Here is a 26,062-nt window from a genome sequence, read left to right on the forward strand (position 1 = left end):
CCTCCTCTCTCCTGCTTCCCGAGCCAGCCGGGGCTCGGGGCGGCCGCTGGGGGCGGGCGCAGCGGGGGCCAGCCCGGAGGAGGGTGGAGGCCGGGGCTCCGAGCTCTGTCCCGGCACAAGGAGCGGGTGCCCCGCATGGAGCGGGTGCTGGTACCCGACGCCGATGCCTTCCACGCCTTCCAGCAGCGCTGCCAGGACGGCGACTGGCAACGGGACTGCGGCGGCCTCGCTGTCTGCCTGGAGCCACCGCCACCGGGCTGCACCGTGCACCAGCTGAAGGTGGGCGCCGCGGGTGGCAGTGGCAGCGGGGTGGGTGGGTGGGTGGGCAGAGCCCGGCCCCTGAGCTCTGGGTGCTCCCCGCAGTGCCGCATCGACATCCCCGAGGTGGCGGCGGGGACGGTGTACGACGTGCTGCAGGACGGCGAGTACCGCCGCCAGTGGGACACCAACGTCATCGCCAGCCACGACATCGCCCGGGTGGCCGCCAACGCCAACGTGAGCTACTACGCCTGTGAGTGGGGCCCTCCGCTGCTGGAGCCTCTCATGGGGCCCGTCCTGCTTCTGTTTGGGGCATGGCTCAGGGTCATTGCCACGAGAATTGGGCTGGTGACGGGCACAGGGACACCGGTTCCGGAGGGTGCTCGGGCAGGGCAGAAGCCCCTGCAGTGGCTGTGAGCCCCGCACGCTGCTGGGGCACAGGAAGCAGCTTCCTTTTTCTTCCCTCCCTTGTCTAGGGCGATGCCCAAAGCCCTTAAAGAACAGGGACGTGGTGACACTGCGGGCCTGGCAGGTCAAGGATGGCTGTCACACCATCATCAGCTTCTCGGTCAAGCACCCGGTGAGTGCTGGGGGGGCCGGGCTGGCCCTGAGATCCCACCCGGGATAAACCGGGACCCCCAGAGCCCCTCGCAGGTAGGGACAAATTCCTGGCCGAGTCCTCAGCCCGAGGCAGCTCCTCCAGCCTCGTTGCTCGGTGTATTCGGTGCCAAAACAGAGAGGGAGAGGGCCGGGAGGGTGGAGGATGGCGCCTGACAGCCTGCTGTGCCCGCACAGAAATACCCTCCGCGCAAGGACCTGGTCAGGGCGGTCGCGCTCCTCATGGGGTACCTGGTGCGCCCCACCGGGCCCAGCAGCTGCAGGCTCACCTACCTGGCCCAGGTGGATCCGAAAGGTAACCGCTGCTGCTGGCCTCGGGGTGCTGACACCAATCCTGCTCCGAATTCCTGAAATCCTGCCTGGAATTCAGGGGGCAGCCACGTAACGTGGCCCTCCTCTGCTCCAGCCCCCCTGGCGTGTGTTGGTGCTGATGCTGGGAGGAGCACGGCCCTTCCCTGGCACGCTAACTTCTGTTTTTCCTCCCCCCCAACCCATCAGGGTCGCTGCCAAAATGGGTCGTGAATAAAGTTTCGCAGTACCTGGTGCCGCAGGTGAGCGGAGCGCTTCCAAATTTCCAGGGGCGTGTGCCCAGTGCCTGGCTGGAGCACGGAGCTGTGGGGTGGGGGCTAGGTGGGAAAAGTGCCAAGCTCTCAGCTTCCACCGTTGTCCCCCCTGTGCTTCCCCGTTTCTGAGCAGATGTTGAAGAGACTGCACAAGGCCTGCGTGCAGTACCCTGCCTGGAAGCAGCAGCACGGCCTGAACGTGAAGCCCTGGCTGTACCCCGAGCAGAACGAGCTTCCCGAGCTGGCAGTGACGGCGCTGGCGCTGCAGCACGCTGCCTCGCTGGACGACATCGACGAGAGCGGCCTGGCCGAGGCGAAGGACGAGGGCGGCGAGGAGAACTGATGCTGCTCGTGGTGCTGCTCAGTCTAGTGGGTTACAATAAGGTGTGGGGGGGACAGGGAGATTTTACACAAAAATCCCCATGTTTGTGGCCTTTTCTGCCACGAGCGGGCTGCACCCGCCTGGTCTTGGGACACAGCCTGTCCCGGGGCTGTCACTGCTGCTCCAAGAGGTCGAGCCGGGTGCTGTACCTCTGCCGGGCTGCTTTACCGGCCAGGGAGTTACTCATTGACAGAGCGAGGCTGCTCGTGGCCTCTGCCACTGCTCCGTCAATTAATTAAAGCTACTTAAACCCTGGATGGTCCTGGAGAAGAATCTGCTCCTTCCAGTCGGGGCCATGTCGTGGTGCTGCCGCTGGGCAGGGCCAGGCTGCCTGCAGCTCCCCCCGGCAAGGCCCCAATGCTGCCGGCCTGACCTTCCTCCTCCCCGAGAGACGTGTGGGTGCTGCAAAACTGGCGTGAGCCAGGAGACAGACAGGGCTCGTGGAAGATCTCTCGGTTGACCTGCTCAGGCTGTTGCTGGGGGTGCTCCTGGCTGCTGCTTTCCCTGGCAGAAAAACTGTTGGTTTTATTTTTCTTACATATGTTTTTCCCTAGCATATCTAATTCTACTGGCCCAACTTTATCCCCCCGTGTTTGAGTTAAGGCAGAGCTGGAGCTGCTTTAGGGTTGCTGCTCCTGCCTCAACTGAGGCACTTTGGTGCCACCACAGCCAAAACCCCGCGTTGCAGCCCTTCCTCCTCCTGCCAGTGCCATAACACCACTGCAGAGTAATCACAGGCCGACTTCCATCGCAGCCGGTGCAGAAACACCCCAGTGAGTGAGTTGCACCTGGCACAGGTCCCACAGCTTCCTCCTGCGGGCTGCAAGGCCAACTGGAGCCAACCTTTGTCTCAGCCGAGCCGGGCATTTCCTTGGGGCAGTGCTGAGGGTGGCAACGAATCCTCCTGAGACCTCCTGAGTAGGAATGAGGCAAGCCTGGCTGCTGTACTAGTTTTATTATTTCAGTTATTACAGGTAAGTGGAAAACACCGCAGAGAAGGCCAGAGTGAGGGCTGTCCCGATACCATTTACAAGGTGATACTACCCCAACCTGCACCCAGCTTTGCTGATAACCCCGAAGTTTTCAGCTGTGCTCTCCCAGCACAGGGCCCAGCAGGCTTCCTCCCCTTTCTCAGCAGGACAGCTGCCACCCCACCCCTTCAGCAGCAGGAGGGGGAATTGTCCCAGCAGGAGAGGAGATGGCCGAGGAAAAAGGGAGAAGTTTAACTCCAAGTAGCAGGGAGTTCTGGCGGGAGCACCTGGAAGGGACAGGGCTGTGCCAAGAAAAGGAAGCAAGTCCAGCAAGTGAAACCCTTAACACAAGCACCTCGTGTGAGGGAAGCTGGCTGTGTGTCACTGCAGCTTAGGAATGTGCTCCAAGTGTCCTGGTCCTGTCCCACAGGGGTCGTTAAGCAGTGACACGGTACACGCATGCCTTGGAGACGAGTGCAGCTAGAGATGTGCATTGAGTTTGCCTGGATTTCACTCCCGTTTATGTCCCAAGCAAACCCAGGAGTGTAGAGCAGAGGTAGGACAGTGGAGAGGGAAAGGATTTCATGTCACCAGAGAAGGGAACAGGCTGCTCTCTTGAAGGACTAAGGCCATGCTCTGCTCCAGCACGCTCAGACCCAGCCTTACATCCTAGCAACAAAAGCTGGATCCAGAACCTGCCGAGCACTCCTTTAAGTTACATCCTACAAGAAGAGAAGCACAGATCGTGCTGGACAAGCTGTCCGCTGGTACCCACTTCCACAGCAGCACCATCAGCTTGTTTCCCCACCCAGCTGAAGGAGTACAGACTGAAGCCTCATCCATCTTCCAGCTAAACAGGCTCTGCGGTGTCCTCCGAGCAGGAAGCAGAGCCGAGGCCCGCGCAGTTGTGCCTCCAGTGACAGCTGAAATTTGACACGGCATCTCAGATGTTGAGGAAAGGGAGTGGAGAGTTTTTCTTGCAGGACAGCCGCTCTGGAGAGGACCCAGCAGACAGCTGCCTACTAGTGAACAGTTCTTTCCTTCTGTCTCTGGTAATCTGGAAGAGAGAGAGAAGGCAAGGCTGAAAGGGTAGAAGTGTTTGTCGATGGTGACTGTCAACAGTGAGGGGGAGTTAGCTAAGATGAGCTGGTTTTAAAATAGCACATTTCCATCCCAGCCATTGTTTCAAGTTATTTTAGGACATGTAGAAAAAAAGTTTGCTTTGAAGTCCTCCCTTCCCTTGCACCTTAATTTCCTTCACTTTCATTTAAGGATCAGTTTCCATTTTATGAAGAATCCTTGTCTGGCTTCCCTTGACTTTCCTCCCTCCTTCCCCTCGGTATCTGTGGGCATTATGTGCTCAGCAACCAAGAGTTAAAAACTTGGTATTTTTTTTCTCATTTTGACAATATTTAAACATCCTTCGAGACAGAGATCAGGCAGACAGGCCAGGATGCATGGCGATCTGCTTCCTAGGGAGAAATGCTGCAAGGTGAGCAGACTCGGAGCCGGCAGGCACTTACTGTAGGGGAAGTAACGCACTCGCATGGTGATTTCACGGGCTGTCTTCAAGATCTCCACAGCCTGAAAACGGAAAGAGCTGATCAGTGACCAGGGAGGGCTGAGGATAGGAAAGAGCAGCGCATCAGTTACGTGGTGCTGTCAGCTGAGACACAGAGAGATGTTGGGGTGCGCACCGCTTCCCCTTATCCTTCTGGGACGACGAGAGCACGCTGAGGCGCAGGCGTGCTCACCTTGCTGTGCTCGATGTCCTGGAAATCCACGTCGTTCACGGACAGCACCTGGTCCCCTTCCTGCAGCCCAGCTCTGTGCGCGTCCGAGTCGGGGATCACCTGCGAAGGGCAGGGCAGAGGCAGCAGCTCCGGCTGCGTGCTCGCTCAGCACCGCAGCTCCCTTCCCACATGGGAGAGGCTGCCTGGCCCCAGGACCCTTCACCATGCCCACGAAGCACGTTCACGAGGGGAAGGGGCCGGGAGACACACACAGGACCTGTGCCAGTCCCCGCAGCACCCATGGGACACACCTTGGAGATGAAGATGCCCAGCTGCGAGGCCTTCCCTCCACGAATATTGAAGCCCAGCTGCAAGACAAGGCACACAGCAAAACTCCTCGCCCCCCTCACCCCTCTCCCCCTCAGCTCCAGGGGAGGGGATTTGAGGAGGATGAGGGGGTCCCTGGGGGGGTCCTACCTGCGCCCCGGGCGGCTTCTTGAGGACGACGGTGCGGGGCAGGAACTGCGTGAGCTCGTTGTTGTAGTCGGGGTGGTAGAGCCGCTGTGAGGGGGAGAAGAGAAGGGAGAAAAGGAGAGAGAAGAGGAGAGAGGTGAGGCAGCAGTAGCAGCCCCTCGCTGCCTCCATCCCCGCGTCCCCCCCACCTCGTGCGGCGGCACCCATGCTGGGGGGCTCTCGTAGGGCGGCAGGAACACCACCGGGAAGTCGTCGTAGGGCAGCCGGGCCTCCATGGCGCCTCTCTCTGCTCTCCTCTCCTCCCTTCCCCTCACCTCCCTCCCCTTGCCCGCCCCGCCGTGACGCGCCGCCATGCCTTTGGCCGCCCCGCCCCGCCGCGCCGATTTGAACGCAACGGCCCCGGCCGCCATCATCTCCTCAGCCCGGCCGAGCTCCGCCGTGTGTCCCCCTCCCCAAAAAACAAAAAACCCCGGGCCGCCCCTCCGAGATGGTGCGGGGGGAGGACGAGAAGGGCATCCCCGTGCGGGTGGCGCTGCGCTGCCGGCCCCTGGTGCCGAAGGAGACGAGCGAGGGCTGCCAGAGCTGCCTGTCCTTCGTGCCCGGCGAGCCGCAGGTGGTGGTGGGCAGCGACAAGGTCTTCAGCTACGACTTCGTGTTCGACCCCACGGTGGAGCAGGAGGAGGTCTTCAACACCGCCGTCGCCCCCCTCGTGAGGGGCATCTTCAAAGGTGGGTGCCAGGAGGAGCCGGGAGCAGGCCCCGCAGGGTGCTGCGTCCTCATAAAGCGGCTCTCGGGGCTCTGCAGAAGCTAAAAGGTCCAGGAGCTAAAGGATCCAGGAGCTAAAGGATCCAGGAGCTAAAGGATCCAGGAGCTAAAGGATCCAGGAGCTAAAGGATCCAGGAGCTAAAGGATCCAGGAGCTAAAGGATCCAGGAGCTAAAGGATCCAGGAGCTAAAGGATCCAGGAGCTAAGAGCTACAGGGACCGAGATCTAAGCTGAAAGGAACTAGGCTAAAAGGTTCCGGATCTAAAGGACCCCGGATGTAAAGGATCCAGGATCTGGGATCTAAAGGATCTGGGATCTAAAGGATCCAGGAGCTAGGCTAAAGGATCTAAAGGATCCGGGATCTAAAGGATCCAGGAGCTAGGCTAAAAGATTGTAGTGGGTTTATGTGGCAAGGTTTTGGTAGCAGGGGGCCATAGTGGTGGCTTCTGTGAGGAGGACCTAGAAGCTGCCCCATGTGTGGTAAGGGCCCCACTGCTGACCAGAGCCGAGCCAATAAACGATGTTATTTTGCACCTCTGTGAGAGCATATTTAATCCAGGGAAAAAAAACGCTGCGCCACACAGCAGCTGGGAGAGTCAGGAACAGCCTTGCAGGCTCCAAGGTCAGTGCAGAAGGAGGGGGAGAGGTGCTCCAGGCATGGAGCAGAAGTCCCCTGCAGCTTGTGGTGAGGACCATGGCGAAGCAGGCTGTCCCCCTGCAGCCCATGGAGTACCACGGTGGAGCAGGGTTCCACGCTGCAGCCTGTGGAGGAGACCACGCAGGAGCAGGTGGCCCTGCACTGACGGAGGCTGTGGAAGACCCCTGCCCGAGCAGATCCCAGGCTGGACCTGTAGCCCGTGGAGAGGAGCCCATGCAGGAGCAGGTGACCCGGCAGGAGCTGCTGCCCGTGGGGGACCCAGGTTGGAGCAGTTTGCTCCTGAGGGATGGACCCTGTGGTACAGACCCATATCTGGAGCAGTTCTGGAAGAGCTGCTGCCTGTGGGAAGCCCGCACTGGATCAGTTCATCAAGGACTGCATCCCGTGGGTGGGACCCCACAGCACAGGGGACGAGAGTGACCGAGAAGGAGCGGCAGAGAAGAAGCGCTGTAGACTGACCATAACCCCCATCCCCCATTCCCTTGCGCCGCTCGGGGGCAGGAGGTGGAAGAGGGTGGGTGGGGGGGAAGGTGCTTTTGGTTTCTTTCCTTTGTTTCTCACTTCTCTAGCTTGTTAGTAATGAGCAATAAATCTTACTGTCTCCCTATGCCAAGTCTGTTTTGCCCGTTACAATAATTACTGCGTGATCTTCTTGTCCTTACCTCAACCTTTGAGCCCTTTTCATCACATTTTTTCCCATTCCTCTTTGAGGAGGGGGAGTGAGAGAGCGGCTGTGGTGGAGCTCGGCTGCCCACTCGAGCAGAACCACGACAAAGATCCATCCAGAAACTAGGCTAAAATGTCCAGAAACTATTGCAAAATGCCCAGTCTTGCCTGTTTACAGCCACTGGTACTCCATACTGACATCAACATGACCTGTCTGTGGTCACTGGATTATTTTTATACCTGAATACATATTTTTATGAAGCAAGAGAGAATTTTCTTAAGAATAACGCCGTGATTTAATAAGCATCCTGTACCAGCAACTGTTTCTGTTGCTGAAGTGCAGCTGGAATGACAGAAAATTTACATTGTGTTTCTGTGATCGCTCTGTTGCTTTACTAGAGGTAATCTGATAAAAAAAAAAAAAAAAAAAAAAAAAAAAAGCTGGTATACTAATTTTATGTATGTTTTTTATTAACTTTTTTTCTCCCTTGTTGTTGCCGACTGTGACCGGTGCATAAAGGTTGTATAAACTGCCAGTGAATGATAGTGCTTGTTTGGAAGGATGCTCTTCCTGGAATGCTGCTTTGCTTGCCTGTTTCTTCTGGTTTCTCTTTGGCTCTCTGATCTGGGTGTTCTTTGTTCCCCTAGGGTATAATGCTACTGTCATAGCCTATGGACAGACAGGATCTGGAAAGACGTATTCTATGGGAGGTGCTTACACTGCCAGTCAAGAGCATGATCCAAGTGTGGGGATCATCCCTCGCGTAATCAAGCTGCTATTTCAGGAGAAGGAGCAGAGGCAGGACTGGGAATTTGTCCTCAAAGTCTCCTATTTGGAGGTAAACACTGTTGGTTTTTAAACTGTTATAAACTTATGAGCTGCAGGTGAAGTGAGTTGTTCTCTGGAAAAGCTGCTGGTTCTGAACTGCTGTTTTGATGCTTTCAGATCTACAATGAGGATATTCTAGACCTGCTCTGCCCATCAAGGGAACGGTCTTCTCAAATCAGTATACGGGAAGATCCTAAAGAAGGCATCAAGGTCTGTTAGAAAGAGGTTGAAAAGGGAAGGGGACAATGCTGCTGGGGACAAATGTTTCAGTGAAAGAACTGCCAGTCTGCTTGAGCACTGCTTTGTATTTGTACATATGAAATCACAAAACCTGCTCCTTCCTTTCAAAATTGAGCTATTGACGATCTTTAAATTTACTTCAAGTGTAATGCTAATAGGGTTAGCCACTCATGGCAAAGTCACTTGAAAGTTGTGATCTGACTTTTCATTTGAAGGCTAATTTAGGCGAATACCTGAAAATGTTGTAATTCAGGTCCCTTCACCAAACTTCAAACCCATTTGCAATTTTACTTGCTAAAGTCATGTGCAACAAAGGGATCCTGACAGAAGCTGGTCAAATGCTGAAGTTACTTTCTTAGCAATTTCCTACAGATGCACGTTTATAGCGTAGAGCAGGAAAAACCCTTGTGCTCCTGCATGCTCTGTGTATGTTTTGTAGTTAAACCTATGTCCATCAGTTATGCTTTATTCACGTAGTTTGTCTGTAGTGGTGGGGAGGCTGTTGTCATACCCAGCAGGTAAGCGTACAGGACACCTGGCGCTTTGATCTGTCAGTATTTTGTGTGATCTTGTGCTGCTCACTGTCACTGCTAGAGAGCAGCGATGCAGTTCCTCCGTGAAGTGAGACTGATGCTTGTGAGGCTGTGTGTACACAGACTTCACTTCGCTGTTGGCTAAGGCAGGAGATAACTTTCCTGATGTAGAAAGTCAAGGGTGAAGAAGAAGGAGAGGATAAATGATGCTTTCTTCCTGGGTATAGATTATAGGATTGACTGAAAGAAGTGTCGCCCATGCACAAGATACTGTGTCCTGCCTGGAGCAGGGGAACAATTCCAGAACGGTGGCCTCCACGGCAATGAACTCCCAGTCTTCGCGGTCCCATGCTATCTTCACCATTTGCATCGATCAGAAAAAGAAAAGTGACAAGTAAGTGATGCCACAGCTACTCGTAGCAGCTGTTAGAGTCAGACTTGCTCAGGATTTCATTCTCTTGTATTAATGCAGCTGAGCTACTCTTGAGGCACTTTATTTAGTGCTTTCTGGTATCAGGGATTCTTTGAGCACTGGAGCTCAGCTGTAGTAACCACTAGACAGTTCCTTTCCTAACTCTGTATTTATTGGAGAGAGTAAAATAGTCTGTTTCTGCCATAGGAACAGCAGTTTTCACTCCAAGCTACACCTGGTTGATCTTGCTGGCTCTGAGAGACAAAAGAAGACCAAGGCTGAAGGAGACCGACTAAAAGAAGGTCTGTAGGAAAAGGACTGGTGTAGCTTGGGTTTCTTTTGAGTTCGTAAATCAAGTCCTTATCAAGAAAAGCCATGTAGTTCTTTAATATTTAAAATAAGCACTTTTTTTTAATTAAAAAAAAACCCTTTGTTTTGTAGAAAGGGCAGGAATTGACCAATTCCTAGCCACCTAGGTAGCTCTACTCACCATCATCTATTTGTGTGCAGGTATCAACATTAACAGAGGTCTCCTTTGCCTGGGGAATGTGATTAGTGCTCTAGGTGATGAAAATAAAAAGGGTGGTTTTGTCCCCTACAGAGACTCAAAGTTAACAAGACTGCTGCAAGGTAAGAAATGGATCACGACAAAGCCTAAATCTACTGAGGCATTTTAAAAAACTATCAAAAAACCTAACAGCCATATAACTAGAGCCCAAAGTGGGATCTGCTGTTGACAGTGATTGCATTTGTTGGTTTGATTTCTCTTCTCGCTGTTGCTAGACCTCTTCTCAACTTTTCTTTTTAGGTTACAAATGCTTTCAGACAGGGACTCTTAAGTCTTGCTCTTTCACAGTTACTCTGTGATGGGAGGAAACATGATAAATTCAGTGCAGTTCTTCTGGTGGGGAGAAGGAGGGGGAGAATTTTCAATCTGGAAGCAGCAGAGATCTGTTGTTATATCCTGATTAAAACTACTTACTGGAGACTTATCACTACCAAAATGAAACTCATGCTGTCTGTGCCTTCAGCGTGTTTTTTTTTTTTCCCCTTAATTCCTTTTCTTAATGGTGCTTATTTTTTAATAGTTGCAATGGTCTTCTAATACATGTTATTCAAGATAATCTTTAATACGGGTGTAGCTAGAATAATGCAATTTACTGGGAATTTCTGGATAGTTGTGTGATTTTGTACAAAAAGATAGGCTTTCCCAGTATTTTTGTATCGGCAAATACCTAATGCAAGGAAACTGGATTATGCAGAGCTGGATGTGGGGCCTTCTTCTCTGGCTGCAAGCTTTAAGTAGCCAGTATGTGTTAGTGTGAAACCAGAGGAGAAGATGCTGTGCAGCTTGATGATCTGAACAAATGTGCTAGTCAGTGCTGCCTTGGATTGGAGATCAGTGTGAATTGTGATGTCTGGATATCCATGGAGGTCTTGAGTAATACTGTGTGGGAGAAAGGAAGGGAAAAACCTGGAAGAATTGTACTAGAAATTACTTAAAGAAGTTGTAGTAGTTACCAAAATTATTCAACGGGACAACAATATCCCTGGAGCTTCTGATGTGAAAACATTGGTGCTCAGAGTTGAGGCAACTTTGGGACTTCAGTGTTCAGGAAATGCTCCTGAGACAAAGCTACACCTAGATACAATCCAGCTGTAGTACGGAGATGTGCTATGCTGCCTTAAGTATCTTAATAGTGATGTCTGGCTAATTATTTTTGCTCTCTGTCAGAGCACTGACTGTGTCCTGTTTTCCTTCTCAGATTCTCTGGGTGGTAACAGCCACACTCTCATGATTGCCTGTGTAAGCCCAGCAGATTCCAATCTAGAAGAAACTCTAAGTACTCTGCGTTATGCTGACAGGGCAAGAAAAATAAAAAACAAACCAATTGTCAACGTTGATCCCCAGGCGGCTGAGTTGCATCACCTAAAGCAGCAGGTACTGGACGCTTTCTTCATGTGGTAAGACCAGATTTAGCCTTTTGGTAATCAGCTCCGTGAACACCAAGCAAAGAAATAGGGCACCTACACAGAATATGGGGAAATATTCACTATGTGTTTCTCCATCTCTTGAGATGACTGTATAAGTGCTGGACAGGGAATACATGAGTGCTTCTTGTAATTCTACAGCAACCGTTCCCTGTTACAGTAAAATCATATCATTAGTGTGATTTACATTTGCCTTCCACTGGACAAAACATTACCTGCCTGTTAGCCTGCAGGCAAAGATAGAGATACGGTGATGGTTGCTGTGCTGCCTTCACCTGCCTACATGCAGCAGAGTGGGAAGTGAAGAGCAGCTTGTGGCCAGCTTCGGAGGAGATAAGTTGCATAAACTGGAATTGGTTAAATCCAAAGCTAGAAGTGCTAGAGGGCTTATCTACTAGAGATAGCTAAACCAGGCTCTCCGTGCTCACTTGGCAGCAAGTATACGATACAGCTTTCTTAGCTCTTCCTAGGAACAGTCAATAGTCTGGTTTGAAATTGAGCCAGTAAAGTGGTTTTGATTTTGCATATGAGCATTTGCTAGAGTTTAGTGAACACTTATTAATGTACTGTAAACTCAAATCCTGTATTCAAGTAGCTTAGGAAGGCGAAGGATCTGACTCTATCTCACATGAAATGCAGCAACAGAGCATTGGTCCAGTGAAGTGTGAGACCTTCTCTTTGACTCAGTGGGACCTCTGGCACCCTGCACAGTGGCATGTTAGCTGCCTGTTAGCTGCATGCTGTGATCTGAGTGCTCCTGGTGAAGAGAAAGTCGTTTTGTTGGTTTTGTTTTTGTTTTTTATGAACAAATTACTTCAAATACAGTAGAGATGTGATCCCTTCCCAGAGGAAGCAGTAAAACACAATCCTGTAGCAGGTGACTCATTAAGACTAAGGTTCCGAATTGTATTCTTTCAGCCAGCTAGTTACTGTATGAGAGAAGCTTACAAGCAGTAATTGTTTGTGTTTCTAGGTACAACAGCTGCAGGTGTTGCTGCTGCAGGCCCATGGAGGGACCCTCCCCGTGTCTATCAAGTAAGCTTTGTAGATTATGCTCAATGTAGCTAACAGCCATCACACACCAGCAAAGGCTGTAGATCTCTTTTGCTCCAGACAGTACTGTAGAGTGGGGGTAAAGCAAAATTATTGCTTCCTAAGAGGTTCTCAAGATTTGTTTTCTCTTTCTGCACATTTTGTCACGCTTATTGAGATTCCATGCATGTATGGGTCACACAGTTTTGTAGCAAACCCCTTAGGATTGCAGAAATCAACTGTAGGAAATAAAAAAGGAATGAGGCAATAAATTCTAATTATGTGTTTCTCAGTCTATCCTTCTCTCCTTCCTTCTAACCATTATACCTCTAAATATTTGGCACCTCTAAATGTTTGGCACCTCTATGTCTATCGATCTTAAAAGAACAAAGCAAATGGAAGAGTTTGAACTGTGTGGATGTTGCGTAAGGATGTTTCAAAATCCATGTTAATGTAGTTTACAGGCTTAGCATTGGTTAAACAGCATTATTTTTAAAAAGGGGTCTGTTTTCTTCTCTTGCAAATGTCTTCTTTCAGTATACTGTATTCTTCAGAGATTTTCAATTCAGATTAGACTTCTCCAGTCTTTCTATTCATCAGCTACAACCTGTATATGCTGTAAGTTATTTAGGAAACTTGGAGGTAATTTCAGTGCTATTACAAACCTCTGAAGTCATGCTCACAAGCAAACTGGTTCTTGATATTTCAGTAGTATGGCACCTTCAGAGAATCTGCAGTCCCTGATGGAGAAGAACCAGTCGCTAATGGAGGAGAATGAAAAGCTGAGCAGAGGGCTGAGTGAAGCTGCTGGTCAGACAGCACAGATGTTGGAAAGGATCATTCTGGTAAGGCTCAATTACCTGAGAGGAGCCTTAAGTTGTACGACTTTCCCTCTTAGCTGAAGATTGATAGCAGCTTTTGTCCTAATGGCATGCTAAGAGTGTGTATTCCTGCCAAAACTGGTGTTAGGGCTTCCAAACTAGTGGAAGAAATTGTGGAAAACGTTTTGGTGCATTGATTTGCAACAGGCTGACAGCCTGTCCTTTGCTACAAATAAATTAGCTGTTTCTTACTTTTGTCTCATGCTTCCTATAATTCAGTATAATTCTGGCTTCTCTTAGACAGAACAAGAAAATGAGAAGATGAATGCCAAACTAGAGCAGCTTCAACACGCTGTGTAAGTCTGTTTCCATACCCTGCTTGTGCTGAGAAAATGCCTTTTAGAATTAAATGTTCATGTTGGGATAAACTGGATGCTGTCTACTTACATTTGTTCATCCCAAACTCATTTGTATGTTCTGTTGGGAAGTACTTTTTATTGTCACGTGTGACACAAACCTGCCACATAGGACTCGCGGACTTACTCCTATGTCTGCATTGCAGATGCAAACTTGATCTCCAGAAGCTGGTAGAGACTGTGGAAGATGAGGAACTAAAAGAAAACATAGAGGTGATTTGCAATCTGCAGGAAGCGTTGGTTCAGCTGCAGGTAAAACTGAATTTGAGGAGATCAGAGTGTGTGCCAAATGAGTTTACTAATGGAATTTAGTGCTCTTATGCTGATCCGCTTGAGCAGTGGATTTCACTCAGCAGAAGCCTTATTTAAGGAGCCCAGGAATTAGAAGTATTAAGTGACTCTTAACATCCACTTCCAAACAAGCTGCACTTTTAATGCAACAGCAAAGCTACTCGTGGTTGGAGAATAACTTATGTTGTCATTACAGACCAACAGGTTGCTATTAACTTCATATTTTCTACCTTTATACTGATATTTTTTTCCTTTATCCTATGTAGAGTGAAAGAGCTGCCACAGTGGAAGCCGTTGCGGAGATGGCAAGCCCTGAACAGGATGCTATGACTGTAAGTGAAGGGAGTCCTTAGTCTGCAGTGCAGACCCAGCCAGGGCATGTCTTTATCCCATTCCTCCTCTTTTATTTATGTCTATGCTTTTTTTTTTTAATTCAAGTGACTGGTAAATAATACATCACGTTTGTATGTGCTGCTTTTCTACACCCTTGTTTGCTCAGTTAGTTCAAGATCAAAAACCTGCTCTAATTTCTGAATATCTATTTTTTTAATGTAAAAATGATTTGAAGTGCTCTGCAGAAACTAATCACGTAGTCAAAGAGGCCTCTGCAGCTCATTGCTATGTCTCATACAGAAAGCAGAAACGGGACAGGAGGTCAAGAGATCTTCAGATGACTTCAGCACACAACATGCCCTCCGACAAGCACAGATGTCCAAAGAGCTGATTGAACTGAATAAAGTCCTGGCTCTGAAAGAAGCACTTGCCAAAAAAATGACACAGAATGATAGTCAGCTGGAGCCCATTCAGTCCCAGTACCAGGTAAATTCTTAGAGATCCTTACAAGAGCTTTTTTTTGAAGTTTCTTTTTCCCCAATTCATGGATTCGCTTTATGTTGAGGAAGGAAGGGAGAAAGAAGATCTGTCCTTTCACGTGTTTTACAGCCTCTTGGAAAGAAACATGGTTCCTTAAGGTCTTCCATCTTAAAGCTTTGTCTCTGAGATTGGGGTTTTGAGGTTTTCCTTGTGAGTCATACTACTCCTGTCCTTTCTAGACTAATATCAAGGATCTGGAATTAGAAGTCAGCAATCTGCAAAAAGAAAAGGAGGAGCTGATCCTTGCTCTGCAAATGGCAAAGAAGGATGTCAACCAAGCCAAGTAAGACCGACTACACAAGCTGCATGGCTTATAGCACTCAAAATTGTGTTAATGCACATGAAAAAGTTCGCTGTCTTGGCCTTACTTCAGCTGTATTGAAAAGTTCTTATTTTGGTGTAAGCACAGAATTAAGAACAGTTCTGAGGTGTGAAACTGGAGAACTAGATAGAATATGAAGAAAAACTAGATTCATCTAATGTGGACAACTCAGGCCCTTTGTGCCCTAGCATCTCTTTTGGTAGCACTGTAGTGATCTTTTTGTTGTGAGTCCTGACTCTGAAAGGTGCAGGATTTTGTAACGAGACGAGGGGTCAGCACAAGGTGTGCTTCAGCTCCTTAGTGCTGAGTCACTTGTAATAACTGGCCTTTTGCCTGAGACATTCTTAGTTTCCAGAAGATCATTCCCCCGCCACCTGAGAAGTAGTCATTGAACCGTGAGGTACGGGAGGCTTTCTGGGCCTAATCTTCCCTTTCACATGCCATGCGAGTTGTATGAATTATAAAGAAGCCTGAAAGGAGCAGTGGGAAACGTGATACAGAATTGCTTCCTTTTTCATAAAGTACCTCTGAAGCTGGAGAAGGCTTGTTTGAGAGTAACAGTAATTAGGGGCCTGCTCTTAAAGGGTGGTTTCTTTACAGGCTGAGTGAACGGCGTCGGAAAAGACTTCAGGAGTTGGAAGGGCAAATTAACGAGCTGAAGAAAAAGCTGAATGAACAATCAAAGCTCTTAAAGCTGAAGGAATCTACAGAACGCACTGTCTCCAAACTGAACCAGGAGATCAGGGTAACTAAGCCTAGCAGTTCTCAGGCTCACCCCGATGTAGACAAAGCAGTTTCCAGACAGAAGATATTCACGATTTCTGTTTATTAGACTGAGGGCACCAGTCTTTTGGTGAGATGCTTTTGGCTACGGGGCCATCATTGCTAGTGTGATGCAGTAGGCATCACACCTACAGTGATGTGGAGGAAAAGAAGTCTGAAGTGTCTTCTGACTATCCTGATAATTTGTTGCCTTAGTCAAGTCACTTCATTTTGAGTCCCACAAGTGCATCGTGTGTATATGTGTTTTCCTTTTACATCTTACAAACGAATTCCTGGATTTTAGCACTTTGAAAGCATCCTTAGGCATATACTCCTACTGGGCAGCATATTGTGGTACTTCCTGTCCACCACCACCCCCTGACACCCATATCCACAAACCCACGGCAGGGAAATATAGGTCGAAACTACCCAGAGTCAAAGCATTAGGCAATTTTTCCAGCCATTTCTATATTCCAGGAAATGAAAACCCAAAGGGTACAGTTGATGCGCCAAATGAAGGATGATGCTGAAAAATTTAGGCAGTGGAAACAACAGAAGGACAAGGAAGTGATCCAGCTGAAAGAACGGGTGAGCAAACAATAAGCCCCCAAACAGTACCTCCCTCTTCAGAGTGAAACAAATCATTAATGTCTTTGCTGTGAGGCTTTGTTTAATTTGCAAGCATCTGGAAAAACATCTGGGGAATGCTTTGAAGATAACAAAACGTTAGCTCATACAGTTACCACCTTTCACCACTTGTAAAAGGGCTTGCTAATGTCTGGAGCACTTAAAACTATCAAAAGTCGTCAGCATTCAACTCTAAAGTAAAAGCCAAAAATATTTAGTACTTTTAAGTATTTAAAGTTGTAGGGTTGGGCCACAAAATGGGAGGTCTTCCACCTTTCAAGGGAATATTGAATCTCCAGGTAAACAGCGAGTTAATTAAATACATCTGGCTTGTAGCATTCACGTGTAATGTAGAACGTACATCTGTACGTCTTGCTTTCTGATCTGACAGGAATTCTTGCTGTAAAAATCTTACTCCAATATTTTGGGATGATATGTTTTAAGCTCATGTTTTGCAGTCTCTTACAACATTCAGTCTACTAAACCTTTTTTGGTGGAAATTGTGGAGCCTCTTCTCTAGTCATTTTAAGCCTAAGAGTTCCCCATGGCACTGCATGGCTTAAGCTTGTAATGATCAGTGAAATCATTGTCATGAAGCTCTTAACGCTTATTGTTCTGTAACGCATCTCTTCTGTTTCAAGAAGTGTGAAACTGGCCGTAGGTATAAAGGTGACACATAATTTTCCATCTGACGTATTTCTGCAGGATCGCAAGAGGCAGTATGACCTACTTAAGCTTGAACGAGACTTTCAGAAGCAGGCCAATGTCCTTCGACGCAAAGCGGAAGAGGTAGGGAGCCAGTACCTGCTACAAACTCCTGACCGGTTCCCAAATGTCTACAAAATGTGGTTGGAGGTTGCAATCTGAGCACTGCATGTTTTCAGTCAATAGATATTAAGTGCCATATCACTTTTTGTGTAAACTCTTTTGCAGGCTGCAGCTGCTAACAAGCGCCTAAAAGATGCTTTGCAGAAACAACAGGAGGCTGCGGATAAACGGAAGGAGGGTCAAAATCGGGGCATGGAAGGAGTTGCTGCGCGAGTAAAGGTGTGTACCAACTTTTTGTGCATCCCAATAAGCAGTAGGCAAACTTAGCTTTGTTAACTCGTGACGTGCTGCTGGGGTTGATGGCTGGAGAGCAAGGGGCTGGAACGTGGAGTTACTTATTACGGGAAGCAACTGGATTATGCAGTTCAGCTGTGAAGGCATTTCAGAGCAGGAGCCAGTCCTGAAGCTGAGACTGCAGTGACCCACTGTACTGCTTTTCCTGCAGGGCTGGCTGGCAAATGAAGTAGAGGTTCTCGTTAGCACTGAAGAGGCTCGACGGCACCTTGCAGACCTTCTGGAGGACAGAAAGATTTTGACACAGGAGCTCCTTCAGCTTAAAGAGAAAAAAGACTCTGGGGAAAACCCACCTCCAAAGCTCCGGGTAAGAGGGAAATGCCATGTTACCTGTCCCACATCGATGATTGCCTGTACCTTACTCTTACTCCTGTTTGACCCCTTCCCTCAGAAGGGAGGTAGTGATGGTTCCTTTTCAGGAAGAAAGGATTTAATGTTCTTACTGTCCTGTGACATGTCAGGGAAGAGCTGCTTAAGTAACCTGCTACTTAATGCAATGAATCTGATGGATGTGAGTGGGTCACAGCTGTTACCAAAGACTATTGGGAAGGAACAATGGGATTTCAACTGAAGAAAAGCTTGAAGGCTTTTATAATACTACTACTACTTTTTGCTGAAATGCCTATAAACGAAAGATTGGCTCCCATGCATTGCTTCAGATATTGCTCACTTCTGTCTATTGCTGTAATTCTTTAGAGGCGCACCTACTCCATCACAGATTTGAAGGCATCAGAGGCAGACCTTTCTCTATCAAAGCAGATAGAAAGCCTGGAAACTGAGATGGAGCTCAGGTAAGATATTACTATAAAGCTGATTTGCAGAGCTTGCACCTTAAGCTGGTGGCTTTTTTTAACCTCGTCTTTATCTGTAGCTGTACTGTGAGACAGAAGAGAAATTGAAAGAATTTATTCAATGACAATGAAAATTATAAAATAAGACCATATGGTTTTCCTAGTTTTATTTATATATATTTTTAATGCAGGGATTTAAGGACACAACTCAGTCACTAAAATTGTTTTATTCTTAGCTGTTTACAAGCATTTGTGAGTGAGGGAAACGCTTCTCTTTTAATTGGAGGTGTGGAGGGGAGGAGAGACTGATGTAGTGTGACAGCCAGAGTCTACATTTCTAAGCAGTCACACTATTAACTTGAACTATTTCATCTAATATTCTGATAACAACAGCTTTAGCCCAAGTTCTCTCCTGTGTTGTGACTTCAAATATATGTATTCTTCCAAAGGAATGCCCAGATAGCAGACCTACAGCAGAAACTGTTAGATGCAGACAACGGAGATCGTGCGAAACAGCGTTGGGACAATATTGCAACAATTTCTGAGGCTAAATGTGCTTTGAAGTATCTCCTTGCAGAGGTAAACTGAGTCTACCTATTTTAGAACTTCCATTTTTAGTAATGAAGTCTGCTTAGCCAGGAATGAAAGAAGTGAATCATAGGCTGACAGCAGAGATGATGAATTCAAGTGAAGTGTTTTTCTGAATGAGATTTATTTCCCTCACGACTTCTGATTAAAATATTCTTCTCTACTGCAGATCATTTTGGGGAGTGAAATTGAAAAAGATCAGGGAAGAGGGAAGCAGTATAGACATGGGTCTGGAGGTGCCAGTTAAAGCTGTGCTTGCAGAACGCGTACATGATAATAGTAAAAGGGAAGAGACAAATTTCAGAGGTGGAAGATAAGAGGATGAAGTACCTAAAAAAAAAAAAATAATAATAAAATAATAATAATTCCTGAATAAATAGGAAATCTGCAGGAAGAAACAGGGCAGTACTCTGAGATCAGAATGGATGTTGGGAGGGGAGAAGATCGAACGAGATTGTCATTCAGTTGATTCAGCGTTGGTCCGATTCTTACTCTCTTCTACTGCCAATCATGTGGCAGTCCCTGGCACCTGGAGACTAATGGAAGAGAATAATGAAAACTATATGGAAGAGCATTTATTTGGGAGGGGGTCATCCCTTCCCCCATGTGCTCGGATTTAACATGCTGCAGGAAAGGAAATGAGGAACAGTTAACAAGGTCTCCTGCTATCTGTTCTGCACTTCCATAGTGGCTGTCAGATGTCTAGCTCCAGATGTCTCACCTACTCCCCTTGCTGAAGTGGCTGTTCCACTTCTTAGGGTGGCTGGCAGTTAAGCAGAAGTGCTACGCCTTCAGACTGCGTTATTTCTGTCCCAGTGCACACTATGAAATGTGGAACCGAGCAGTCACCTTGCTTTTGTCTTTCAGCTGGTCTCCTCCAAGGTGCAGGAAAGCAAGCTGGAGAGCAGCCTTCAGCAGAGTAAAGCGAGCTGCTCAGACATACAGAAGATGCTGATTGAAGGGCAAAACTACATAACAGAAATGGAGGCTGAATTCCAAAATCAGGTTTTGGTACGGGAACAACAGCACCAGGAGAAGGTAAAAGAGGTGGGCTCTCAAGATTTCATTTGCTTGCATCTTAGAACTCTGATTCCCAGATCTGCTCATAGATAAAGGCGGTGGACACGTGCTGAAACTGATCTGTTACTTTGTGGTTGTTGGAAATTTGTTGGACTCTTGCAGGATAGGTAACAAAAGCCAAAGAAATCTCCCTATTCATCTTCTGTCCCTCGCAAGTTATCTTGTTCAGTAACTTCTCACAGTGTTTGAAGTGTGAATGTTATATTTCAGCATAAGATGACTTTTAAAGGGGATCAGGGCAAAATAATGCTAGAAACAGTGGGAAGCATGTTCTTTCTGAAACTGTCTGGGCCTTTCATGTCTGAGCTGCCGGATATCTCTTTAGGAATTCACACCTCTTTGTCTGTTATATTAACTTGCTTTTAGGTTCTGTACCTGCTTAGCCAACTTCAGCAAAAAGAAGCAGCGGAGAAGAGACTGGAAGATTCAGTAAATGAGAAGGAGAAACAGCTGCAAGAGCAACTTAAGTGTCAGGTAATGTCTGGATGTGTTTGTTTTTTCAGAGGCTACTCGTTATGGCCACATGTTAATTGGAATAATTGCTTTACAGTGAGGAACATGCAGAGAAATTTGAGGGCTTTGCCAGTTGTTGCTAAGATTTATACATTTACAGTTACTTAATGGAAGAAGAGACATTCTTATTGAGCCTGAAGAGCAACTGTTCTCCAAGACCTACAGAATCTAACTGGCTCATGCAGACTTCTGTGCTCAGGATACCTTCAGTTGAGGTGGTCAACGTGTTATTACTAATCTTTTGCTGAGTACAGCTCCACTGCAATATCAGCAGGAGAATAGCTTTAGCTAGACCATATTAGCATGGTACACACTGTACCTTGTCTCGTCACTTCCTGCAGAAGGGCACATTCAGTGACACATTGGGGTAACGTCAGTCGTAGGTGCACCTAATTTGCCAGTAAGCCTTGGCAATAGAGGAGATTTTAGATCCTAAGTTGTCAGCACAACTGAAAGGATCCAATATTATGCATAAAACTAGGTAGTAGCACTAATGATTCTCCTGATCTAGAAGTCAGACCTGATGTCTTATTGTAAAATACAGAGAAAACCCCTCTGCTGTTACAAGAAAGACCCAAACATAAAAATCTGTCCCAAACTACTACTTGTCCTACCCCCATGTAAGCCTATAGATTTCATTTTGTATTGTGAACAGGAGGAAAAGCTGGAGAAGATCTGCGAGAAGAACCAAGAACTTCTTCAGGAAAATGACACTCTTAAACAGGTAGCAATCTGTACAGACATAAGTCACATGGGAGCATCTTGGCAGTTGGGTTAGTGTGCTTTACAAAGCTAACTTTTGTCCCTCCTAACAGAAATTGCTGCTTCTCCAACTTGCCAGTGGACAGAAGTTCCATCGCACTCAGCAAGAGCCGCCCGAGTCTCCAGATTCTTCTTTTGATTACATTCCACCCAAAGTAAAGTTGCTGCATACCAATTTTCATTCTTGTATTGTACCTATTTTTTTTCTGAATGTTAATGCCGGCCACTAACAATCTTGGTATCTTTCACCCATGTTGCTTTTTACAAAGCATCTTGTTATGCTTATTTTTAGTAGGCCTGTTCTCTACATCAGATGGTCACTAAGGTTTCTGTTTTCAAAATAATTCTGAAAGTAGTTTGCATTTTTTTCCATCTTAAAAAACAAAACAAAACAAAAAAAACAACACAACAGAACAAAGCTCAACAATGACAAAACAAACAAACAAACAAACAAACAAAAAAAACCATTTCCTCAGTTTAATTATGTCTGACTCTGTGTGCTTCCTAGTAATCCAGGTATCCAGGTATTTTCTCTGTAGCATTTCTAGTCTTTGAATCCTGGAGCAAGGTACCTGGTATAGCACACTTAATCATGGCTCTGCAAAAGATCCAAAGCTTAGTGCTGAGAAGAATAAATGAGACGTGTTATAGTCTTGGCAAAATAGTTTTATGCTAATTTTTCAAGGATTTGTCCATTATATTTTTATGGACTCTAGCACTTTAAACTGACTGCTCAATTGAACTTTTAATCCTTGCCAGTTTGATCATTTGTTTCTTCCTTTCCCTAATCTTCTTGGCTGTCTTGAGAGGAATGGGGATATGGTGGCTGGATTCTGAAGTGCCTTAATAAAATGTAAATCCCCTGACGTTTCTTCTGGGGCCTCAATCTTTGTAATTTCTCTGTGTGTAGCCCAAGACCCGCCGGCAAACAGTAACAAAACCCCGCGCACCAACCCCAGAAATGGATGTAGAAGAGCTTTTTTCTGACTCTGCGGAGTCTGGAGAGGAGAAGGAAGATGCAGAATGGGTTCCAATAAAAGCAGTCAAAGGAGGAAAGAAGAGCATGATGGGGGTAAGATCTAGTTATTCTTTGTCACTTTACTACTAAGGGAATCACCTTCATCCCTGAGCATCTAGCATGTGTACAGCACAACAGTGAAACTGCAGCGTCTCCACCAACTGTTTATTATAACAGTATTATTATAATAGAATGCTGATATGGGTTATTTATGATCTTCAGACAGAGCAAACATTGTCTATAGACAGCAACACCTGCCTCAATAGAAGATAAATTGTCCAATGAAAAAACTACCACAAGTGAAACACGCGTTCCCTCTTACTTCTGGGTGTGCAGCTGACCTAGATGTTTTAGACAGCAGCTGAATGTTGAGCCCTAGCAGCTCCTTTGTTCCTTCTTGGAGCCTCTTTTAGCAGGGAAAAAAGGTTGTTCTGTCATGTATCTCTATATACTGTTCCCACAGTTGCGTGCTGTGGGTCCTTAGTCCTACTGAGAGAAGCTTCAGCTTCAGTATTCTGTTTCCATCAGCCTGCTGGGCTTTGAAGCTTCAGCTTCCTGCTCAGTTAATTCCTCACAATGTGGAAGAGGTGACTTGATCTTGCTGAACATAAGTCACTGTGAACCAATGGGCATCTCTGGGTTTGAAGTGCTATAAGGCTAGACCTCCATCATGAGATCTTTGTCTCCTTTTACAAAGGGTAAATTACTGCATAGTTTACTATCGTGTGACTGACAATGTCAGCAGTTACTACAGAAAAGCTTAGGAATTTGAAGGGGTGGCTTTAGTTTCTTTCACTGGTGCTTGTCACCCTGATGAATTCTGAATTTACTGAGTGGTTTGGGTTTTGGTGCGTTCTTTTCTTCCACACTGCAAGAACAAGGGTGGTGTGTGTTTGGCACCTGACTCTTCTAAGTTCATGCACGTAGCCCAGTGGAACTCTAGTGCAAATTTTCTCAGTTCTGAACTGTAACTTGGGGCATCTGGGCCATGCAGTCAGCTATTGCTTCACATACCCAGACTAGCAAAGAAAATACCTCCTCTGATCCATGAAATAGCTCAGTTGGGTCATCTCCATCTAGATGGAGGACCTAAGGTACATTGATGGTGTTTCTCTTAGTGCTTAAATGTTAGCTTGTTCAGCTGGCACTAAGACTAGGTTCCTTTCGGGTAACTTGAAGTCAGGCACTGGATAATCAAAGATTCTTATTTTGGGGATACTGAAGCAAGAGATGGCTCTGTAGGTGGAAAGATCTTACTGCTTTTCCTGAGATGTGGGACTAGCAATGAAATAAAAGGTTCATGACAGCTTGGAATAGCGCTGTCCTTCAGGCTGCCTCAAGCACTGACAGCTATAGCAATCTACATGAAGTCTATAAAACGCCAAAGCTCTTTCTGCACAGAACTCTTCTCTTGCTTAGTGCTGCTGCAAGGGCCGATGTGGAAACAAACAGTGTGGCTGCAGGAAGCGCAAGGCGGGCTGCACTGGAGGCTGTAACTGTGACCCAACAAAATGCAGAAATAGAGACCCCAGCTTTCCGGTGAGTAGCGCTTGTGACCCAGCATCCAGACTACCCAGTATGTCTAAGCAAGTTTGGATGAATGGATAATCAGTTCCACTGCTGGCATACGTGCACGGTTTGTCAAGCTAAAGCGAACACACCTTCCTGAAACCTTTGTAAATGTCACTGTAATTCACTGTTTTATCCACGGTAATTGAGTTCAAAGTTTGCTACTGCAGCGCCAGGCTCTCACGCTAAAGTAAAGAAATTTGGGCAACATCCAAAGCCACATATATTCACCTAGTGCTAGTTGCTAGCCACCAAATTGAAAACAAGCAATTTGTCCTTTCTTAATCCCACTCAGTAAATAAAACTTGTATGTTGTCATTAAGCATGAAAGCTTAATCTACTTAAAATATTTATATTTGTTCCTTTTTTTTTAAAGGAGTAGAAGGGATAATTAAGGGAGGGGGGGTTGTAGCATCAGAGTGGTTCGTGAACTGATGTTCATTAGACTTCTTGCTTGAAACGTATGCTGTATTCTTGGATCTTAAAGATTTGAAGCAGAAACCTCCATAGTAATTCTTTAATTATTTGCTATTTCATGAAAGTGGTTGCCTGATAGAGGCACCTAGCATCCTGAAACAGGAATTACTTGGGAACTAGAGAGAAGGTGGCTTAGAGATCCTTAGAATTTCTTCAGCTGTTGGTGGGAAAAGAAGGGCTAAATGTTGTAAAAGTGCTTCAAAAGAACTCTGTCCCTCAGAATGCCACAGTGTGTGAGGACCAAACAAGGGACTCAGAAGGTTCCTTCAAACTAGAAGACCCTACTGAAGTGACTCCAGGAGAGACCTTCTTTCAGCCTGTGTGTATCACCCCAACTGCAAAGGTACTTGCTAAAGCTTTTTTTTATTTTTTATTTTTTTTATTATTAAAAACAAATAAAACACCATGGTACATATGTTCAGAACCACTCGGTATGTTTAGTGATTGGATCTAAAGGGGGGTGGTTAACCAAGAAAAGAAACTGTGCTAGAAAACTCTGAAAAGAATATGGCTGTTAAGTCAGCTTGTTTTTCAGTTTTGAGTCTGCTGACTTCTTAAGTTTTCATCCTAAAACTGCCACGTAGGCTTTCTGTGAAAGGAACTGGAGCCAATATGCTGACTTCACCCATATTGACTCTTGTATTGCCGTACAGTCCTGCTGCACCTCCCAGCAGTGAAAAGAGACTGAGAATTGGGAAACTAGGATAAAATGATATCTACATCCAAGCTGGTCTTATGCCAGTGTGTAGCCTGACTTGGCAGATGTAGTTTTGCCTCAGGTAAACTGAATGACTTCCCGCATACGTACCCTCTGCACCCTATTCCTATGCTGTCTCATCCTGCCCAGCCCATGAGAACCATGACAGGCCTTCAGAATTTTGACACGAGTCAAGAAATGTAGCAATTCTTGAGCCTGGCAAGGCAACTTCTGTATGCGCTGTCTCCATGCTCCAGTACAAGCTGGTTGGCTTCAGGGTGGTGACCAACATCAAAATTGTCTTCCTCACTTTCCTGATAGGTCCTGAAAGATATCACAGACCAAGAAATGTTCTTGAAGAAGCCCAGCAATGCTGCTCCTGTGCTCGCGATGGATGAGGAGTCCCAAGAGAACCAGCTGCCGTTTGTGAAGAAAAAGAAGAGAATGCTAATTAGCAACACCAGCTTTTTCTCAGGTTGTACCCCTATCAAAGAGGAAGCTGACTGAGCCGTGACTGACAACTGGGTCATGCTGCACTTCTTTACGCCACAGATGAGGGGGATTTTTTAAAAGGAAAAATAGTGTTGGGAACTCTTGCTGCAGTGTAGACTTGTCCATTGTCTGGCCTGACAGCTGCAGGCAGCACCAAGGGAGTGGAGCACTAGTTCTTGCTAGATTGTGTCAATTCTTTGTAAATATTTGTATGTGTGGGGCTTGGTCATATGTCTTCTACAAGGATAATGGTGAGGCTTCCCTCTTCAGAATTTCTGGAGTGAGTGCAGATGATTTATCCAGGTTGTTCATTACAGCTGCCTTCCTCACCCTGAGCTGTGAATGCGTCGGGTACAGATAATCCAGGATCTTGAAAGAACTTTGCATTTGCACTGGAAATCTTGGCTCTGTCTCTTCCAATACAATATGAGGAACTGTTCTAAACTGCCATGTGGGATCCGCTGGTGCTTGATTCTGAGGAGACACTGTCTGTAGTCTTAAACTAGTTAGCAGATATGAAATGCCAGTGTTCTTGTACTGTTTAGGGCACTGGTCTATTCTTGTTCAATGGAATTAGAAACTTGCTAGCCCTATGTGAACGATTTAGTAATTTTAATTTGTTTTATTAGCTTTAATAAAGGAAATACTTTGGAGGAAAAAAAAAATGACCCTGTCTTTCTTTATTGCCTGTGTAATTCTTGGTATCCACTCCAGG

The 26,062-nt window shown here is 46.8% G+C and overlaps 3 protein-coding genes across 5 annotated transcripts; 2 read left to right on the forward strand and 1 right to left on the reverse strand.

Moving 5' to 3' along the window:
• The first annotated feature begins 38 nt into the window (after positions 1 to 38).
• LOC311443946 (START domain-containing protein 10-like) lies at positions 39 to 3,148 on the forward strand. Its single transcript, XM_084534634.1, has 6 exons — positions 39 to 279; positions 364 to 511; positions 735 to 838; positions 1,054 to 1,171; positions 1,375 to 1,427; positions 1,573 to 3,148. Exons 1-6 carry the CDS (start codon positions 136 to 138, stop codon positions 1,780 to 1,782), a joined length of 777 nt encoding a protein of 258 aa, XP_084390760.1. The 5' UTR covers positions 39 to 135; the 3' UTR covers positions 1,783 to 3,148.
• On the reverse strand, positions 2,758 to 5,352 carry PDZD11 (PDZ domain containing 11; the record flags this gene model as incomplete). The annotated part of the gene is made up of 6 exons (XM_084534639.1): positions 2,758 to 3,849; positions 4,316 to 4,376; positions 4,547 to 4,645; positions 4,837 to 4,893; positions 5,003 to 5,086; positions 5,188 to 5,352. 6 exons carry the CDS (start codon positions 5,350 to 5,352, stop codon positions 3,815 to 3,817), a joined length of 501 nt encoding a protein of 166 aa, XP_084390765.1. The 3' UTR covers positions 2,758 to 3,814.
• A 3-nt stretch (positions 5,353 to 5,355) lies between these two features.
• KIF4A (kinesin family member 4A) lies at positions 5,356 to 26,012 on the forward strand. 3 transcript variants are annotated; one of them, XM_084534630.1, is made up of 29 exons: positions 5,356 to 5,727; positions 7,737 to 7,927; positions 8,035 to 8,127; positions 8,918 to 9,084; positions 9,310 to 9,404; positions 9,613 to 9,732; positions 10,869 to 11,044; positions 12,068 to 12,129; positions 12,836 to 12,971; positions 13,248 to 13,303; positions 13,510 to 13,615; positions 13,921 to 13,986; positions 14,288 to 14,473; positions 14,707 to 14,810; positions 15,450 to 15,594; positions 16,089 to 16,199; positions 16,944 to 17,027; positions 17,172 to 17,285; positions 17,512 to 17,667; positions 18,057 to 18,151; positions 18,601 to 18,730; positions 19,607 to 19,786; positions 20,186 to 20,293; positions 20,988 to 21,056; positions 21,148 to 21,249; positions 22,005 to 22,166; positions 23,532 to 23,651; positions 24,379 to 24,501; positions 25,177 to 26,012. In XM_084534630.1, exons 1-29 carry the CDS (start codon positions 5,487 to 5,489, stop codon positions 25,360 to 25,362), a joined length of 3,684 nt encoding a protein of 1,227 aa, XP_084390756.1. In that variant the 5' UTR covers positions 5,356 to 5,486; the 3' UTR covers positions 25,363 to 26,012. The 3 variants fall into 3 exon arrangements, with proteins under 3 accessions (XP_084390756.1, XP_084390757.1, XP_084390758.1); XM_084534631.1 differs by having other exon boundaries at positions 19,607 to 19,777; XM_084534632.1 differs by lacking the exon at positions 23,532 to 23,651.
• The last annotated feature ends 50 nt before the right edge of the window (positions 26,013 to 26,062 follow it).

Source organism: Aythya ferina (assembly GCF_964211825.1).
Source record: "Aythya ferina genome assembly, chromosome: 13".
Classification (NCBI taxonomy): domain Eukaryota; kingdom Metazoa; phylum Chordata; class Aves; order Anseriformes; family Anatidae; genus Aythya; species Aythya ferina.